The 20,098-nt window shown below is 46.4% G+C and overlaps 1 protein-coding gene across 1 annotated transcript in view; it reads left to right on the top strand.

Annotated features, from left to right (window-relative positions):
• The window catches only part of LOC116945510 (inositol 1,4,5-triphosphate receptor associated 1-like), a 126,868-nt gene that overhangs the window by 98,051 nt on the left and 8,719 nt on the right, over nt 1-20,098 (top strand). Inside the window, exons 14-19 of the mRNA XM_076069385.1 lie at nt 12,464-12,916; nt 16,612-16,708; nt 17,306-17,414; nt 17,946-17,973; nt 18,442-18,582; nt 19,824-19,955. Coding sequence (XP_075925500.1) covers nt 12,464-12,916; nt 16,612-16,708; nt 17,306-17,414; nt 17,946-17,973; nt 18,442-18,582; nt 19,824-19,955 — 960 coding nt within the window. The remainder of the gene's footprint in view (nt 1-12,463; nt 12,917-16,611; nt 16,709-17,305; nt 17,415-17,945; nt 17,974-18,441; nt 18,583-19,823; nt 19,956-20,098) is intronic.

Genomic DNA, 20,098 nt, shown 5'->3' with positions numbered 1-20,098 from the left:
TGCTGCGCCCGTTTAGCCCCCTCGATCCAACCGAACAAAAGCTGTTTAGGCATGCGGGGGCTGGGAATGCGGGCCTTTCCTGCCGGAGGAGCTCACCGATGGGACTTTGTCCACATCTTTCAAGGATTTGTGAGCTCCTCACACAATCCAGCCTGGTTAAACCCAAGATGGATCGTAGGCAGGTCAGCCTAAATGTTTCCAACCGGCGAAGATGTTCAATTAGGGGGGGTCCAGGTTTCGCAAGTGTAGAGAAGGGAGAGAATGACCGTGGCCGAGAAGACCTGAAGCTTCATAGGTGGATGGGTGAGTGCTCCCTCACTCACCCATCCGCCTCCACACCAAACCATTCAGTCACTCACCCACTTGTCCACTCACCCACTAATTTACTCACCCACCGATACACTCGCCCATTCAACCACCGACCGACTCACCACCTTCAAATGTATATTTGTGTTGCAGTGCGAAGGTCTGTTGGCCTTGGTTTAGTGTTCGTATTCACAGTGGCACATAGAGAGGAGAGAGAGTCTTGTCGTCTCCACTTGTGTGCATCAAGTGCCTCTATCTTCCGTGGTTTGTGCTGATGCGGTTAAGCGCTGCCCATTTTTTTTCCATGGGGGATGTTTTGACAACGCCTTCACTTGGGCAGAACACCGAGTACCCCATTCATCATTTTACCTCTTCAATGTACGGATTCGTCAAACAGACAAAATTATTTTAATAAATTACGTGTTTAAACATGAGGATATTATAACATTGGTGAACTACCAATCGGTTTTCAGTTTCATTGTCATTGAAGCCGTAGCAAAGAAATGTTCTTAAACAAAAAACGAAAGTTTAAGTTGTAATGGTCCACATATATTTTTGTTGTTGTCCTGCAGCTATATATACAAATATGTATATATTATTTATTCCCTTTTTCGTCCCTGGCTATGAATTTAAATAGTTTGGGAAACAATATACGATCCATAATACAGGTTTTTTTGGGTTAGATCACGTAAATATATTAATGTGTCGTTAAACCCGCCACCACCCGACACAGCCAATTAGTAAGGTTTGTCACGTAAACAGAACGTGGCCAATTCGTCACTAGTACAGCACACCGGTGTGTTGGAGAGCAAAGCCCCAACATTTACAAACTGAGTACGACGTTTCGCCAGTAATTACAACCAGCCTCATCAAATAATATATACAGTATTATTATTATTTCCACGTTTTGTTGCCCACTGACCGTGAGTACAATTTCACTGCAGTGAAAGGAGGCATCACGTGTACAACGTAACGTGGCGAACAAGTGGTGACACTTTTGCATCCACTCGTGAACTTAAGGCTTTCTGTTTTAATGAAATATTTGATTTCTGAAAATGAGGCACCGGTTAGCTAATGGACATTCAGCAGAAAGTTACGTAGATTGTGATAATAATGCGTCTCATTGGGTTAAACAGGTCAAATTAACGGTTAGAAATCCACATCTTTTGCTGCGGCAAAAGTCAAATGTAAAACCTTAATTGTGTATTCTAAAATTCCAGCGCAAGGAGGATAATTTACAGGTTCCCGACTGGTGCCAGTCTTGATCTTTCCTCGCAAGAGAGTCTGCTCTGTATGAATCCCACAGTTTATGAACTTGTCGAAGACACTGTAAAACGCACCTCGTTTTTTTGTTCCAATGGAATTTTAGAGAATTCTCGAGAAGCTTCAAAAAACACCAACGGGCTCTCCGATAGAATAACCATTGCATTTTTTTCAGATTTTAGTTTAATGCAGTACAAGTCCTCTTACCCATGAGCCTATTGCCCATAACTCCATTATCACCAGAGCCTGTAGGATACGTGAAAACTCCTATTATCCGAGTCTATATTATCTGCAGTTATCCTGAGATTATATCATGGATGTATCGAGCAAATTTGCAGACAACATGGATAATAGGATCTAGCGATGTTTCTAATCCACATCAGCTTGGGTAAGATGCGTTACTTTGTGATTATAAATCACTGCTCTTTAATGTCGTGCTATATCCTTCGAGATGAAGATGGGTGGATTTTAAGTCATTGTTTCATTTTCTCTAGAGGGATTGTTTACAGGGGCATCTAGTGGGGCCTACGTGTTGTTGCCAGGCGTTACCCTCATGATCACAGGGGTGTCTCTCTGCCATCCATTGGCACGCACCTTTCCCCGTTGAACCTTGTGGCAATATGTTAACTCCCTCGCCCGGTACACAGGAGGTCGTGGGTTCGATCCCGACCCTTGACGCCTGTTGCTGTATATTTGGAGTTTGCGGTGTCTTTCTCCCCCCTGCTTGCGTGGATTTTTCTCCGGGTCCTCCGGTTTTTCCCCTCCACGTTTAGAAACAACGTGCGTTTAGAGTTATTCGCTGGTGTAAATTTCCACACAGTGAGAAGCCACTTTTTGTTGAGCTATCGTTTGTCGTGGCCAGGTCGCTTCCGAAAAAGAGCCACATGGCTCAGTGGGCCTCACCTGGTAAAATAAAATATTTTTTTTATATTTTAAAAGATAAAAAGAAAACTTTACTCACGAACGACAAATCGGCCCTGTTAATACCGACCGCCACTGCAAGTCAGAATCAGAATCAGAAAGGGTTTTATTCGCCATGAAAGTTCACGCAGACACGGAACTTACTTTGGCAGGATGGTGCATACATTCAACATATAGAAATCTAAAATCTTAAATAAGTGGGAAACAAGTCTTACTATAATAAGGATTCAAAGTCTAACTAACACCAAGGGGCTAAAGTATATAAAATTGACGAAAATATAGAATATAAAATAGCGATAAGATACAATCTTAAAAGAAATAAAAAAAGACAAATAGGGTAACATAGTTAATATTGGTGAATTGCTGATCCATCCACTTGAAGCGAATTTTCCCGACCCAGGATTTGAGCATGAACTCGGGAGTTGGCCTTCGGGCCCCTGTCCAGGATCATTGTCTCGAGCGGATTCATCGCTGATTTTACGTCGCATTCTGTGGAATATCCAGTCCGAGATCGGTCTGAGATGTCAGTGGAACTGGCAGAATGCTATTTTAGTCTCCCCATATCTGATTTCAAAAGAGGAATACTTGTGTTTGTGTGTTTTTTTTTATTATAAAGACTGCATCGAGTTCCTGTTGAGAGGCGTTTCAGGTTGAACAAACGGATTAATTTACTGTCGTTCTGCAAATTCCAGTATGTAGTACACTGCATAAATCAGCACTTAAGATGTGAAAATTGTAAACATACACAGTGTGTACGACGTTAATAATGTTTAGTCATGACAACTTTATGACGTTACTTGATTTAAAATTTTTGAAATTATATCTCCAACTTTTTTTTTTATACACGTGCGCACAGCTAAGGTTGCAATACACATTTCGCGGATATGGTTTCCTTGGAGTGAACGTTGCCAAGACAGTGTATATTTGCTGCTGTGTACCACCGTGTGACGTGAGGCAGGCGGGGATACGATAGTAATTGGCGTTTACAACAACAAAAAACAAGCGGCCTGCGGCTGAAATAGCCATTGAGGCGGTGTTCATTTCCCATTTACAGCCCTGAGCCAGTGGTAGCATTTCCACATTCCTATGGGGGGGTGGGGGGGGGGTGGATGAGTCTATCCAATCGACAACTGTGGTTGACTTCCTCACAAAGCGATACCCATTTTATCGACCAAGGAGAGGATGATGGGTTGAGTCGACCCCCAGCCTGGATGCGAACTCGCAACCTTCTGATTGCGAGTTCCACCGCCCCACCGCTGAACCCCTTGGTCAGATTGGGTGGTGGATCCGCGTTTGCTGCACGCATGTACAGTACGTATGTTGAACTTCTTTCGCGCCGTACGTAGCAAGTTCTAAATAAATGAGTTTTCAGTCTTGATTTTAAAGTGCATAGCTCCAGTAGCTTCTTAATATCGGAAGGAAGAGCGTTCCAGACGGCCGCAGAAGCGGTTCTGAAAACGTGCGAGGCGGTGACCGTCTTTGTTCAATGGCTGGCCAAAAACCGCTGCTGTGCGAATGACTGGAGTTCACGTGACGTTTTATGTTCCTTTACGAGATCAGCATAGTATTGTGGTTCATTTGTGGCAAGCCTGTAAGGACTGACAACGTAGAATGTATGCGTTCGGCAACCAGAAGCCCAATGCAGCTCGCCGAGCACTGGACGGACACGGTCGATGAAGCGTTTCTGAATCACTACTTTCGGTTTTTTTTGTTGATAGCGTTTAGGCCAGGGGAGAGGGCTTCGTGAGGACACTGGGCAAAAGCATGGCAATTCAGGATGGCAAAAAAACAGCATGCCGGTGGTGTGCAAATAAACATATAACTTGTAAGATTTCCAAATATCTACATGTTTAAATAAAAAATCTTACGTGTAAAGGGTAATTTTAAACCAGCGTTTCCTCTCGTCAACATTATTTTCTGCGGCAGATAGTTTGTTTGTGTTTCCGAGTTTAACACCGTGTTGTGTTTACCGTGTCCCAGAGAGTTGAAGGCATAATCCTAGAATAAATAGATTTGCGCGATAATATTTAACGTCACTTTTTAAAAGTCACATTGGTGGCGGTTATGTTTTTGAAATTTAATTTGAGAAAATATATAAACTGAAGACCCTAACACAGTAACCAAACAAAAACTAAACTTCCATATTTTTCCGGGTAAGGCCCACTGAGCTATATAGCTCTTTTTCAGAAGCGACCGATGCAGTGGCTTACCACGTGTAAATGTATAGCAGCCAAATATTATAAACGCACGTTTCTAGATGTGGAGGGAAAAACCGGAGGACCCGGAGAAAAACCCACGCGACCACAGGAAGAACATGCAAACTCCAAATATACAGGCATCAGTGTCGGAATCAAACCCACGACCTCTAGCAGGCGATGAAGTTAACATCTCGCCACTGCTATTTACAATTCACGCATTATTTTGTCTCTTGCGATTCCTGTGAACAGCTCCCTGTTGTGTTTCCGGATGGCACCCTGTCTTGTTCTGCACGTGTTGTCCGACGGTTCTCTCCGCCATTCAATTCCCGATGGAGCTACCGGTACGTGGGAGCGAAACGTCAGACATCACGCGGAGCAACGCGTGGGAACAACTCGAAGAACGCGACAGAGCTGCACGGCAGCGCCGCACAAAACCCACGCAGTCACGCTCCCACAATTTTGAGGTGGACAATTTATTATAAATACTGCCGGTCCCAGCGACGTCACAGGAAGTTATAGGGCCGCTCTGTTACCAAGACAAATGCCTTGTTTATGGGTTTACGGGACACGGTGCTGCTCAATAGTCTGAGTGGGTGGCCGACCCTATTGGGAACCCAACCCGACCGTGACTCAGTGTTTGGGAAGTGTGATGTAATGGATGGCTGTTAATCGTTTGTTTAAAGTGTGTGCGGCGGCGGGAACACGGGCAGTGGATTTACGCGCAAAAGTGAACGCCCGCACCCTTGCGGAATGTGGAAAAGAGACCCCGCAGAGGTCATCTCCGAGTGCACAGCACTGGCCGGAGTGCACGATCGCTTTGCTTTTTATGGCTTTCACGAGGGCCCATGAAACTCACCGTGAATTTCACGGTAAATTTAATGCAAATTCCACACGTGTGAAGTAGCGAAGCTCTGCACTCTTCTTCCTTCTGCCACCGAGCAGAGAATTCGATCTTGATTTTCAACCTATGCCCAAGAGCAGGTGGTCCATCGCTCTTTCCTCCCATATAACACTCCACCAACAACAAGGTTACTTGAGAACGCAGCGAGGTACGGCGGTTGAGGCGGCTTCCCTCGGTGGTGTTTGTTTTGCGTGACAGCATCGCCGCCGCTTGCACGATGGAACGTCGCGCGTCCGGGACGGGTTTATGTTGCTCGTTAATCCACGTTCTCACTTTGCACGCACGGATCGCAGCCACTTTGGCAGTGAGCTCCTGCTGGCGGTGGTCATCTGTGGACACTCGTCCACAGGGCCCTACGTGTGCCCGTTACAGAGAGAGGTCAGGCGTGATGAGCAGTTCTACCTTGTAAATCGAATCCGTCCCGACTCTCGAAACGAAACTAAAATATATATTTTTTATTTACCAGGTGAAGCCACACTGAAGAAGAGACCTGGCCACAAATGATAGCTCAACGAAGTGGCTTATCATGTGGATATTTATAGCAGCCAAATACTCTAAAAGCACGTTTCTAAATATGGAGGGGGAAACCGGAGGAACTGCGTAGAGAGACACGCAAACTCCAATATACAGGCCTCAGGGTCGGGATCGAACCCACGACTTCCTCCGTACCAGGCGAGGTAGTTAACATCTTGCCACCTGATGATTGACTGAAACTGCAGCCCTGTAATTGCTTGCTCACACCAATGCTGGTGGAAGAGCCTCCACTTAGCACCGAAGAGTACGGTGTGTACATGTATAGAGTACAGTGTGTACATGTATAGAGTATGGTGTGTACATGTATAGAGTACAGTGTGTACATGTATAGAGTACGGTGTGTACATGTATAGAGTACAGTGTGTACATGTATAGAGTACGGTGTGTACATGTATAGAGTACGGTGTGTACATGTATAGAGTACGGTGTGTACATGTATAGAGTACAGTGTGTACATGTATAGAGTACAGTGTGTACATGTATAGAGTACGGTGTGTACATGTATAGAGTACAGTGTGTACATGTATAGAGTACGGTGTGTACATGTATAGAGTACGGTGTGTACATGTATAGAGTACAGTGTGTACATGTATAGAGTACAGTGTGTACATGTATTGAGTACGGTGTGTACATGTATAGAGTACGGTGTGTACATGTATAGAGTACAGTGTGTACATGTATAGAGTACGGTGTGTACATGTATAGAGTACGGTGTGTACATGTATAGAGTACAGTGTGTACATGTATAGAGTATGATGTGTACCTGTATAGAGTACAGTGTGTACATGTATAGAGTACGGTGTGTACATGTATAGAGTACGGTGTGTACATGTATAGAGTACAGTGTGTACATGTATAGAGTACAGTGTGTACAGAGTACAGTGTGTACATGTATAGAGTACGGTGTGTACATGTATAGAGTATGATGTGTACATGTGTAGAGTACAGTGTGTACTTGTATAGAGTACGGTGTGTACATGTATAGAGTACAGTGTGTACATGTGTAGAGTACGGTGTGTACATGTATAGAGTACAGTGTGTACATGTATAGAGTACAGTGTGTACATGTGTAGAGTACGGTGTGTACATGTATAGAGTATGATGTGTACATGTATAGAGTACGGCGTGTACATGTATAGAGTACAGTGTGTACATGTATAGAGTACGGTGTGTACATGTATAGAGTACGGTGTGTACATGTATAGAGTACCGTGTGTACATGTATAGAGTACGGTGTGTACATGTATAGAGTACAGTGTGTACATGTATAGAGTACAGTGTGTACATGTATTGAGTACAGTGTGTACATGTATAGAGTACAGTGTGTACATGTATATAGTACGGTGTGTACATGTATAGAGTACGGTGTGTACATGTATAGAGTACAGTGTGTACATGTATATAGTACGGTGTGTACATGTGTAGAGTACAGTGTGTACATGTATAGAGTACGGTGTGTACATGTATAGAGTACAGTGTGTACATGTATAGAGTACGGTGTGTACATGTATAGAGTACGGTGTGTACATGTATAGAGTACGGTGTGTACATGTATAGAGTACAGTGTGTACATGTATAGAGTACAGTGTGTACATGTATAGAGTACGGTGTGTACATGTATAGAGTACAGTGTGTACATGTATAGAGTACAGTGTGTACATGTATAGAGTATGGTGTGTACATGTATTGAGTACGGTGTGTACATGTATAGAGTACGGTGTGTACATGTATAGAGTACAGTGTGTACATGTATAGAGTACGGTGTGTACATATATAGAGTACAGTGTGTACATGTATAGAGTACGGTGTGTACATGTATAGAGTACAGTGTGTACATGTATAGAGTACGATGTGTACATGTATAGAGTACGGTGTGTACATGTATAGAGTACAGTGTGTACATGTATAGAGTACGGTGTGTACATGTATAGAGTACGGTGTGTACATGTATAGAGTACGGTGTGTACATGTATAGAGTACAGTGTGTACATGTATAGAGTACAGTGTGTACATGTATAGAGTACGGTGTGTATAGAGTACGGCGTGTACATGTATAGAGTACAGTGTGTACATGTATAGAGTACGGCGTGTACATGTATAGAGTACGGTGTGTACATGTATAGAGTACGGTGTGTACATGTATAGAGTACAGTGTGTACATGTGTAGAGTACGGTGTGTACATGTATAGAGTACAGTGTGTACAGAGTACAGTGTGTACATGTATAGAGTACAGTGTGTACATGTATTGAGTGCAGTGTGTACATGTATAGAGTACAGTGTGTACATGTATAGAGTACGGTGTGTACATGTATAGAGTACAGTGTGTACATGTATAGAGTACGGTGTGTACATGTATAGAGTACGGTGTGTACATGTATAGAGTACGGTGTGTACATGTATAGAGTACAGTGTGTACATATATAGAGTACAGTGTGTACATGTATAGAGTACGGTGTGTACATGTGTAGAGTACAGTGTGTACATGTATAGAGTACAGTGTGTACATGTATTGAGTACGGTGTGTACATGTATAGAGTACGGTGTGTACAGAGTACAGTGTGTACATGTATAGAGTACAGTGTGTACATGTATAGAGTACGGTGTGTACATGTATAGCGTACGGTGTGTACATGTATAGAGTACGGTGTACTGCCAGGTGGACACAGGTGGCAGGGGGGGGTGCGGGTTTAGTAAACTTGCACCGTTGGTTCAGCTGCCACGCAGGGAGATCGCAAGTCCAGTGAGCAGCGCACCCGCTCTTCGTATCGAAACGAGCAAATAACTGCATGGACAAAACGAATCAAAGTAAAATACGAGTTAAATTCATCTGAATTTTGCTGCATTGCTCCTATGTGTGGGCTAATAATCTCAATGTTAATAACATCTCGCCGTGGTGTCATGGAGAGGTTATCTCCCTTGCCTGGTACTCAAGGAGTTCGTGGGTTCGACCCTGGAACCTGACGATGCATGTTGTTGTATATTTGGAGTCTGCGTGTTATTTTTTTCCACGTGGTGGTTCCGTGGATTTTTAGCCGGGTTCCTCCGGTTCTGTCACCTATACATTTAGAAACGTGTATTTAGACTATTTGGCCGCGACTATATATTCCCACCTGTGATGGTGATGTTGTAAGCCACTTCGGTGAGCTATTGTGTGTTGGCCAGGTCGCCTCTGAAAAACATATCTCATAGCTTTAGTGGGCTCTACTTTGGTAAAATAGAATCGTTTTTAGTTACAGTTAAACAAATATTTAATTATTATTTTACTCCAAAATTGTATTTAAGATGATCATCCTTCAACAAGAAGGTCCTCTTTGGGATGCTTGGCTTATTATTTTTTCTTCTTATTATTATGTCGAGTATGTTAAAGCGTGTGAGATGAAACAAATTCCTGGGGCAACATCCCGAGTGCTTGAGAGCGATGAACACTGAAGCCCTCCCTGCCCGCAGGGAGCTTCGTCTGCAGAAATCTGCCGCCTCTGCTGCCCCCTAAGGGCGGCTCTACTGCCCTGCAGCAGGCGGCTGCTTCACACGTGACAGCCTCACGCCTCTTGATCCACCGCGTGGCTGAGCATAGAAAATCATGAAAATAGTCCATTGATTTGGTGATATATGATGTTGCGTCAAAATAGGACCCCTGTATCTTTAAGAGGGGGCGTCCTTGCCTATGGACGTGGTAATTCACCGGCATTGGATTTGGACGAGCCTGACTGCTGATGAGACACCAAATGTGAAAACCGGTCCAGAGTTTTGCCATTGCATTTAACCAATTGCTAATGAAAAGTTCCCAGAAGGCCTTGTGACTGATGGGATGTGTAAACAAATATTCAGTTTCATGTGGACGGACAGATGTGTGAAGGAGGCTTTAGGTGTTGCTTCTTAATTTTGTTCCCAACAGTAGTTTAATGTCGACTTGCGAGTCCAGGAGCTATACCCTGGCTTGCCAGGAGAAGACAATACGGTAGAAATGTGGACTCCACCGCTTTAATCTGTATGGGATAGAGTGTTTCCCCCTCGCAAGCATGGGTTTTTTCTCCAGGCGCTCCGGTTTCACCCCCGCATGTATAAACACCCATTAACCCTTGCCCATTCGGAGACGTTTGCAAGTTGCAGGGCGTGGGTGTCCCGTTTACCGCTGAATCTTGGAACACGCGAGCGGCTCAGTTTTCATTTTATATTAGAGAGGCGTAGCGCTGCTGTGTTTTTTTTTCTTCTAAAGACATGGGACTCACCGCTCGAGAAACGTAGCCACATGACCGCCGCACTTTATGATAGCTGGCGCCAAACTGTGCCACACGCCCCTCCCGCATGCTCTCCCACTTCCGATTCCGTCTCGGCGACGGACACCATACGAATTCACCGATGACGCCTTCATATATCGAGACCCGCAGATCTCGGGCAGTCGTTGGCATGGCTCACCGCGTGGCTGCCTTCCCCGCTTATCTGTGGTTCCCTCACGTGCGAGTCGTTCTCTGAGACAGTGAGCGAACACTGCGCCTGATGCACGTTTGAATGATTACAAAGGCGTGAGAAGATTGTGTGCTGTAAGCATCTGGCTAAAGCGATGCGCCATGAGTTTGTGAAGCGCTAAATGTTCATGCCCTAATGGTTGCGGGATCGAAGAAGCCGATCAGTAAAGGGTGTTTGTGAGTGTACAATCTTGGTCAGAGTGCAGGTTTGAAAAGTTTGGAGTTATTTTCCGTCTTTAAATAAGATGCAAAATAAATAATACGGGCCCCAATATAGAGCCGTGTGGGATCGCAGTGAAACATTTCCACTTCGTACGTAGTATCCCACCTGAGTACACAAGCAGAACATCTGTCTAAACATTTGATAATCATTGAGCGCCACTGTGGAAAACATAAGTAACAAAATAAGCAGACATTACACCTCTTTCCCGTATTTATCTCTTGGCATAAATTTTTTTTTTTTTACATCCCATCAGCTGCACAGACTTCTGGGAGTGCATTTTGTAAGCAGCATAGATTTACGACGAGCAAACTCTGGGCCAGCTTTGATACTCATTGTCTCATCAGCGAAGTCAAAAATTGCTCAAATCGATGCTGGTGACCTGCAAGATTTTTCGATTTAAAGCTTTCGTGACTGCAAGGATTCATCTTCTTTGGTTCTTTCGGTAAAGTCACGTAGAATGAGAATAAAATAATAAATTGATAAAATAAAATAACACAATAAAATACTCACGACGTTTCGGCCATAACACAAGCGGCCTTCATCAGGTGAAGGGACGAGACTGTCTGGAGGACAGCGCTGGAGCGAACACAGCCAAGCTCAGCTTCTCACACAGTTTAAAGGTCGCGGTCTGAGCTTGGCTGTGTTCGCTCCAGCGCTGTCCTCCAGACAGTCTCGTCCCTTCACCTGATGAAGGCCGCTTGTGTTGTGGCCGAAACGTCGTGAGAATTTTATTGTGTTATTTTATTTTATCAATTTATTATTTTATTCTCATTCTACGTGACTTTACCGAAAGAACCAAAGAAGACCTGCCAGATGTTTAAAGGAAGGCCATGTTGTGCTAGAAATGGGTCTGAGTCTAATGCAATCCTATATGAAACTTAATACAATATAAATTTCGTGTCGAACTAGGACCCCCCCCCCCCACTTAGGTCGATGTTTTCCCCCCAATAAAATAATCGTGCAGCATACGTGGGAACCTCTGAACACGCATTCATCACCGCATCCTCATCGGAAACCGCATCGAACCACGTGAAATGATTTGCTTGCCACTTAATTTGATTGATGTAACGGAATGATTATACGGTGCGATTAGCGGAGGCCGGAAAAAACAACCACGAGCAGGTCAGAGAGGGAGTCCCCTGCCGTGACGACGAGCGCGCTGACGTCAGCGAGATCTCGCTGACGTCAGCGCGATCTCGCTGACGTCAGCGCGCTCTCGCTGGACGGCACGTTGGGATTGGCGAGCGCCTCGCGACGGCGGGTGTGATGTCACGCGCCCGGTCGGCCAATGAGAGCGCGCGCGCGTGCGTTCATGGGTGTTTGCTTACCGCACTTGCCCCAAAAGTTTGCTGAGGCTATATGGTGGATTTTTTAAACTATTTTTTTATTTTATTTTACCAGGTAAAGCCCACTGAGCTATACAGCTCTTCTTTCAGAAACGACCAGGCCACAAATGACAGCCCAACAAAGTGGCTCATCACGTGGCGGGAAAAAGCCAGAGGTGCCCCGACAAAAAATCCACGTGACCACGGGGAGAATATGCAAATTCAAAATATACAGGTGTCGTCAGGGTTGGAATCGAACCCACGACCTCCTGCATACCAGGCGAGGTAGTTAACACCTCGCCCGCCATGTCTTGTTGTCTTCCAGGGGGGCGACAAGGAAGGCAACGTCGCTCATGCAACAGCAACCGTGCAGCCTTCCCTGGCAGCAGACAAGCCGCCCGGTCCCGGCCCCTCGGTGCAGCCCAGGGGCCCCGGCGAGGACGCGGCCCCTCAAACCGCCGCTCGCATGGGAGGCCCCGCTCGGGGTTCCGCAGATGGCGGCGGCGGCGGCGGCCCCGGCTCCGTGGCCGCGGGGAGCGCCCGCGAGACGGCCGCCCAGGGCGCCAAGCAGCTGACGGCCGACCCGTCCGCGCCGGGGAACCTGAAGCCGCCCAGCAGCCCCCGGCAGCACAAGCCCCTGCTCAAGAGCAATTCCGTTACCTTCAAGTTCCCCGAGAGCTCGGCATCGTCCCCGAACGGAGACTCGCAAGCCACCAACGGGCTAAATGACGGCCCGTTGCTGTCCATCAAGCAGCACAAGCTGATCAAACTCAGAGAGGTAATGGTTTCCGAATCGTCATCCACCGCTTGGTTGAGCAAGTCTCGTGAAGCCGGGTGATGCTGAATTTTTGTATTGAAAGTATGTGAAAGCGCTGACAGAATATCTCTGATGTAAGTATGTATGCTGCACTTCTTTTGCACCGTACATAGCCAACCATGCTAATCGGAGATGTGGGGGTGGCGAAGGGCAACAAACTAAACACAATAAGTAGTTCTAAACAAATTAGATTTTAATATAGCTCCAGTGGCTTCCTAATATTGGAAGGAAGAGTGTTCCAGACGGCCATAGGAGCGCATCTGAAAGCACGTGATGCGGTTACTATCTTTGTTTGATGACTAGCCAAATTCTGAAGAAGGGAAGAGTCAAGCGAATCTTTGTTTTCTCTCTGGATTATTGAGTAGACTAGCTCGCACCCGATGACAGTATCATAATTAATTATTTAAATCTTTACTTTAGTCTAGAAATGTTTTACTTTTACAGCAGCAAGGAGATGATTTACAGTGAGGGAAAAAAGTATTTGATCCCCTGCTTATTTTGTACGTTTGCCCACTGACAAAGAAATGATCAGTCTATAATTTTAATGGTAGGTTTGTTTGAACAGTGAGAGACAGAATAATAACAAAAATCCAGAAAAATGCATGTCAAAAATGTTATAAATTGATTTGCATTTTAATGAGGGAAATAAGTATTTGAGCCCTCTGCAAAACATGACTTAGTACTTGGTGGCAAAAGCCTTGTTGGCAATCACAGAGGTCAGACGTTTCTTGTAGTTGGCCACCAGGTTTGCACACATCTCAGGAGGGATTTTGTCCCACTCCTCTGTGCAGATCTTCTCCAAGTCATTAAGGTTTCGAGGCTGACGTTTGGCAACTCGAACCTTCAGCTCCCTCCACATATTTTCTATGGGATTAAGGTCTGGAGACTGGCTAGGACACTCCAGGACCTTAATGTGCTTCTTCTTGAGCCACTCCTTTGTTGCCTTGGCCGTGTGTTTTGGGTCATTGTCATGCTGGAATACCCATCCACGACCCATTTTCAATGCCCTGGCTGAGGGAAGGAGGTTCTCACCCAAGATTTGATGGTACATGAAAAAGGCAATCTATGAAAATAAAAAAATACAATGAATTCCCTGTCTGTCATGAGTAGGAAAAGGATGAGAATAGAAATCGAAGAACCCGGAACATGGCAAGATGTCACAAACCAGCAATGGGAGCACGTCTGCAGCGGACAGCAGGATGACGAGTGGTAATCCACAGACGATAGTGCTTAGAGAGCAGGTTGATGAGTGGTAATCCACAAACGATAATGCTTAGAGAGCAGGGTGATAAGTGGTAATCCACAGATGATAATGCTCAGAGAGCAGGATGATGAGCGGTAATCCACAGACGATAGTGCTTAGAGAGCAGGATGACGAGTGGTAATCCACAGACGATAGTGCTTAGAGAGCAGGATGATGAGCGGTAATCCACAGACGATAGTGCTTAGAGAGCAGGATGACGAGTGGTAATCCACAGACGATAGTGCTTAGAGATCATGGTGATGAGTGGTAATCCACAGACGATAGTGCTCAGAGAGCAGGGTGATGAGTGGTAATCCACAGACGATAGTGCTTAGAGATCATGGTGATGAGCGGTAATCCACAGACGATAGTGCTCGGAGAGCAGGGTGATGAGTGGTAATCCACAGACGATAGTGCTTAGAGATCATGGTGATGAGCGGTAATTCACAGACGATAGTGCTCGGAGAGCAGGGTGATGAGTGGTAATCCACAGACGATAGTGCTTAGAGATCATGGTGATGAGTGGTAATCCACAGACGATAGTGCTCAGAGAGCAGGGTGATGAGTGGTAATCCACAGACGATAATGCTCAGAGAGCAGGGTGATGAGTGGTAATCCACAGACGATAGTGCTTAGAGATCATGGTGATGAGCGGTAATCCACAGACGATAGTGCTCGGAGAGCAAGGTGATGAGTGGTAATCCACAGACGATAGTGCTCAGAGAGCAGGTTGATGAGTGGTAATCCACAGACGATAGAGCTCAGAGATCAGGGTGATGAGTGGTAATCCACAAACGATAGAGCTCAGAGAGCAGGTTGATGAGTGGTAATCCACAGACGATAGTGCTCGGAGAGCAGGATGATGAGTGGTAATCCACAAACGATAGAGCTCAGAGAGCAGGTTGATGAGCGGTAATCCACAGACGATAGTGCTTAGAGAGCAGGGTGATGAGTGGTAATCCACAGACGATAGTGCTTAGAGATCATGGTGATGAGTGGTAATCCACAGACGATAGTACTTAGAGAGCAGGGTGATGAGCGGTAATCCACAGACGATAGTGCTTAGAGAGCAGGGTGATGAGCGGTAATCCACAGACGATAGTGCTCATAGAGCAGGGTGATGAGTGGTAATCCACAAACGATAATGCTTAGAGATCATGGTGATGAGCGGTAATCCACAGACGATAGTGCTTAGAGATCATGGTGATGAGTGGTAATCCACAGACGATAGTGCTTAGAGAGCAGGGTGATGAGTGGTAATCCACAGACGATAGTGCTGAGAGATCATGGTGATGAGTGGTAATCCACAGACGATAGTGCTCAGAGAGCAGGGTGATGAGTGGTAATCCACAGACGATAGTGCTTAGAGATCATGGTGATGAGCGGTAATCCACAGACGATAGTGCTCGGAGAGCAGGATGATGAGCGGTAATCCACAGACGATAGTGCTTAGAGATCATGGTGATGAGCGGTAATTCACAGACGATAGTGCTCGGAGAGCAGGGTGATGAGTGGTAATCCACAGACGATAGTGCTCGGAGAGCAGGGTGGAAACACGACACGCGACTGAATCACAACATCAATGGAGTCGCTTTCCCACTGCACTGCTGGCGGAAGGCCCTCCACTCAAGGGGGCTCCGGAGAGCTGTGGAGCCCCTCTAGCGTCTAGAGCAGGGGTCGGCAACCTTTCAACGAAGAGCCATTGTTTTTGTCTTTGATAAAAATTGTTCGAGAGCCTCATCACGCGCAGAGCTACTTGTACACAAGCACAGCAGCTGGTATACAGCAGATGACAATAACAACAGCACATTCTGACTTAAACGGAATAGGTGATGAAATAAACTGCGTCCCTTTAGCGATATTTTTGCGATTTTTTACATTTTGTTGTCACTTAGACCATCGTGAACCGTTCCCGGTCATGTTTAATAATTTTGGTAATTATCTTTGCGTGAAGAATAACGTCTCTTTTCTAACAAAAAAACGGCTGCCCGCAATAGGGGCAGCCGAAGAGCCATCACATGCGGCTCTGGAGCTGCAAGTTTTCCGACCCCTAGTCTAGAGGGTATTTTGGTCTACTCTTCAACGCTAGCAAGTACATCTTTGAAGAGGTGGGAGTTCCCACACTTGATGCCACCTTATGCGACGTGCCAATCGAATGACTGTGGCGTACTCACGTATGCTTTTGGGTGGTGGGAGGATTTAATAAACTTGCCCCAATGTTACAGCTGCCGCACCGGAACATCGGACCGGCAGCCTCTGGATCGCAAGTCCAGCGTGGCAGCATCTTTAATTTGGTCACTGCAATAATTTAACTGAGGCAAGCAGAGTTATTGCTCCTCCTTATAATTGGAAACCCGAGAGATATTCACCGCGTAACAAATGCCACCGTGATGTCTCTGTTTGCTGTGGGCAGGGAAAGAAGCAAAATTGGTGCAGGACGGTGGGTGACCAAAAGATGCCCGAGCTGGCCGAGGCTGCCGAGAGAAAGAGCGACACCGAGGACGACAATGGTACGAACACACATTCAGGGACACACTGTGGCGGTGGTGGTGGTGGAGAGTGGCGGTATGGTGGTTAAAGCACTGCACTATAAACCAGACCACCTGAGTTCAGTTCCCAGTCACGGTGTGAGTCTGAGGCTCAAGCGTTATTTAACTAAACTTTTTTTTATTTCACCAGGTTAGGCCCATTGAGCTGTATAGCTCTTTTTCAGAATCTACCTGGTCACAAATGATAGCTCAGAGAAGTGGCTTATCACGTGGATATTTATGGCAGCCAAATACTCGTAGGTGTGTTACGCAACAGGAAGGGATATACTAGCATGGCGTGGAGCGGTGGCACAGTGGTTAGCACGTTGCTTTCCGAACCCTGTGACTTGATTTCAATTCCTAGCAACGGTTAATGTTGGTGAAAAGTGATTTCTGAACTATTTCTGGTCCTTTCACTCATCCACACTCACCAACATGGTGAAGTATGGCAAGACAACCCCCATGACAACCCCTTGATCCGGTGGTGGTAATTCCACCTTTCTACCGCAAAGACCAGTTTAACCATTGAACACCGGCTTAGCTGTGCATTGCCGTTTGTTCCTCTTGCCTGTGAGTCAGAAGGTGAAGTCGTGGAAGCAAGCAAGGATGCCCAGAAGCCTCCGGCCAAGCCAGTTGTGTCGGACAAGCTCCTTCACAGCCTGCAGCTACACCGCTCTCAAGCCTCCAGGTACAGCGGCCTTGCATTGGGCCTGTATCTGGGCTTACAAGCCTCCCACATCACAGTGGCCTTGCATTGGGCCTTTATCTGGCCTTACAAGCCTCCAGGTACAGCGGCCTTGCATTGGGCCTGTATCTGGGCTTACACGCCTCCCACATCACAGTGGCCTTGCATTGGGCCTGTATCTGAGCTCAGAGGCCTCCCACATACAGTGGCCTTGCATTGGGCCTTTATCTGGGCTTACAAGCCTCCAGGTACAGCGGCCTTGCATTGGGCCTGTATCTGAGCTCAGAGGCCTCCCACATACAATGGCCTTGCATTGGGCCTTTATCTGGGCTTACAGGCCTCCAGGTACAGCGGCCTTGCATTGAGCCTGTATCTAAGCTTACAGGCCTCCAGTTATAGTATTGCATGAGGCTTGGTCATTGACTCACAATTCTGGTTGCCAGCTGTGACTCAATGTGGTTTGGATGGGTAGAGGATATTTTTTTCCCGTATAACTGTTCTTTGTTGTTATATGTCTCCCTGATTTCTCTTTAGACCTTCCCTCAGTGAACAAGAAGTCGAGGTAAGATTTAATTGCAGTTTGTGGCCCAGCAACTGCTCAGCAACTGTGTGTAGAAAAAGTTTCCACACAGACCACTCATTGTAACTGTTACATTTTAAACGAATACTACAATATAAACTGTCGCGTAATATTTTGGTGTTTAATTATCTTTTGGCTTTCAAAAACACAAATCACGCAGAAGCTTGATATGAGCACACCTGACACAAGCATAGTTTTTTTCACGACGGAGACGCGCATTCGTTACACTCGCAGGTGGAAGGCAAAGGGCAACTTCTGACACAAGCAGCACACTGCTGCGGATACAATCACACCTGGACCTGCTTTGCTTACATGCAGCTTCTGTTGGCATGGAACACCGTCATTCGTGGCATTTGTGCCATGCAAATTGCCCCATCCCCAGCGTTGCCCCAATCGTGCTTTTGTAGCATCGTTTTTGTACATTGAGTTTTTCGCGTGCGTGCGTGGCAGACAGCGTTCGTGCGCCTCTCCCTGGCGTTCCGCAACGACATGTTCTCGCTGGAGAAGCGCCTGCGCCTGGAGGAGCGTGCGAGGAACCTCGCCGAGGAGAACGTCTCTCGCGAGATCGACGCCGTCTCCAGCACAGTGCAGGCACGGCACTCGCTCGGGGGGGGGGGGGGGGTCTGTGTCACTCACTCAAGGGGGGGGGGGGGTCTGCTTCAGTCGTCCAAGGTTAACCTGTTGTCTTGGTCATATAAAAGTGCCAATGATTGACACTTCCTCCATTTTCAAAGCACTCCCTGCTCCTCGCACGCACTGCATCGCAAGCACACAAGCACTGTAACGCATTCACACCGGAAGTGTAGAATGATTGGGAGCAGCTCTGCACGCGGCCATTCAGTACGCTTGCTCACACCCGCATCACCTTCTGCGCCACTCATGCCTGCCCTCCTGAGTGAGAGACGCGTATCACCAAAACGTTTCGTCCAGTGTTCCTGTACATGTCAGAATTGACGACTAAGACGATAATAATTGGCTCGTTAAATTGCTTGTACAAGTGACAATTCTATTTGTTCGGGCCTTGTTGTGTGATGGAGGGTCTTCACGCCACATATTTTGCCCCCCAAAATGTACATGAAGCATGTACCTTTAATGCGTTTATATTGACATATTGGCCATACACATGAACAATGATACTTTCACGTGTGAACTCCATGGTGTAATAACATAATTATTCTACGCGCAAATACAAAGAAAGTATTCTTGCCGCTGCCACATTGGCACTGGTGCCACGGACACAGATAACAAGAAACTCGTGGCCTTAAAATTAAAAAGAATATATATACTAGGTGAAGGTTTCAGCCAATGGCCCATGTGCTATGAAGAAGGGCCATTGCCCAAAACGTCGCCTACTAGAGATATTTTTCCATTGCCAATTGAGTTTTTTTGTCACCTGCAAATCTGCTATTAGAGGGCCCTGTCTGCCTGCAGTAGTTTAAACTTAAAAACGACTAATACTACTTTTATTTTACCAGGTAGGGCGCACTGAGCTGTGTAGTTCTTTGTCAGAAGCGACCTGGCCACAAATGACAGTTCCACGAAGTGGCTTGCCACGTGCAAATGCATAGGAGCCAAGTATGGGAAAAACCGAAGGACCCGGAAAAAAATCCACGCGATTACGGGGAGAGAAAGAAACGCAAACTCCAAATATACAGGCGTCAGGGTCGGGGTTGAACCCACGAACCTCCTGCAGACTAGGCAAGGGAGTTAACATCTCATAGCCACCGTGGTGCACCGCTGTTGCTGTGCAGCCAACGATGTCAACGGCACGCTCGGACGTTTCCATTTGCTCTGCTGAATGATTTATCTGATGATCTTCGCTGCCGCCGCAGACGTTCGCGCCGCTGTGCCAGGACTCCCAGACGCGGGACACGTACCAGCAGCTGCAGCAGAACCTGCAGGTGCTTCGCAAGGCCACCATGAGGGCCTCCAGCTGCTCAGAGAAGCTGGGAGCCGTGAACCAGGTGAGCGCCACCTCCAGAGCCGTTCGCCTGCGCCTCAGATCTGAGGCCACCACAGATCGAACTTTTTTTATTTTTATTTTACCAGGTAAGGCCTACTGAGCTGTATAGCTCATTTTCAGAAGCCACCTGGCCACTAATGATAG

This window comes from Petromyzon marinus, chromosome 24 (genome assembly GCF_048934315.1).
Source record: "Petromyzon marinus isolate PM22_M1 ecotype Great Lakes invasive population chromosome 24, UKy_Petmar_22M1.pri1.0, whole genome shotgun sequence".
NCBI lineage: Eukaryota > Metazoa > Chordata > Hyperoartia > Petromyzontiformes > Petromyzontidae > Petromyzon > Petromyzon marinus.
The sequence above is the reverse complement of the archived record's forward strand: the minus strand, read 5'-3'. Positions and strand labels throughout refer to the sequence as shown.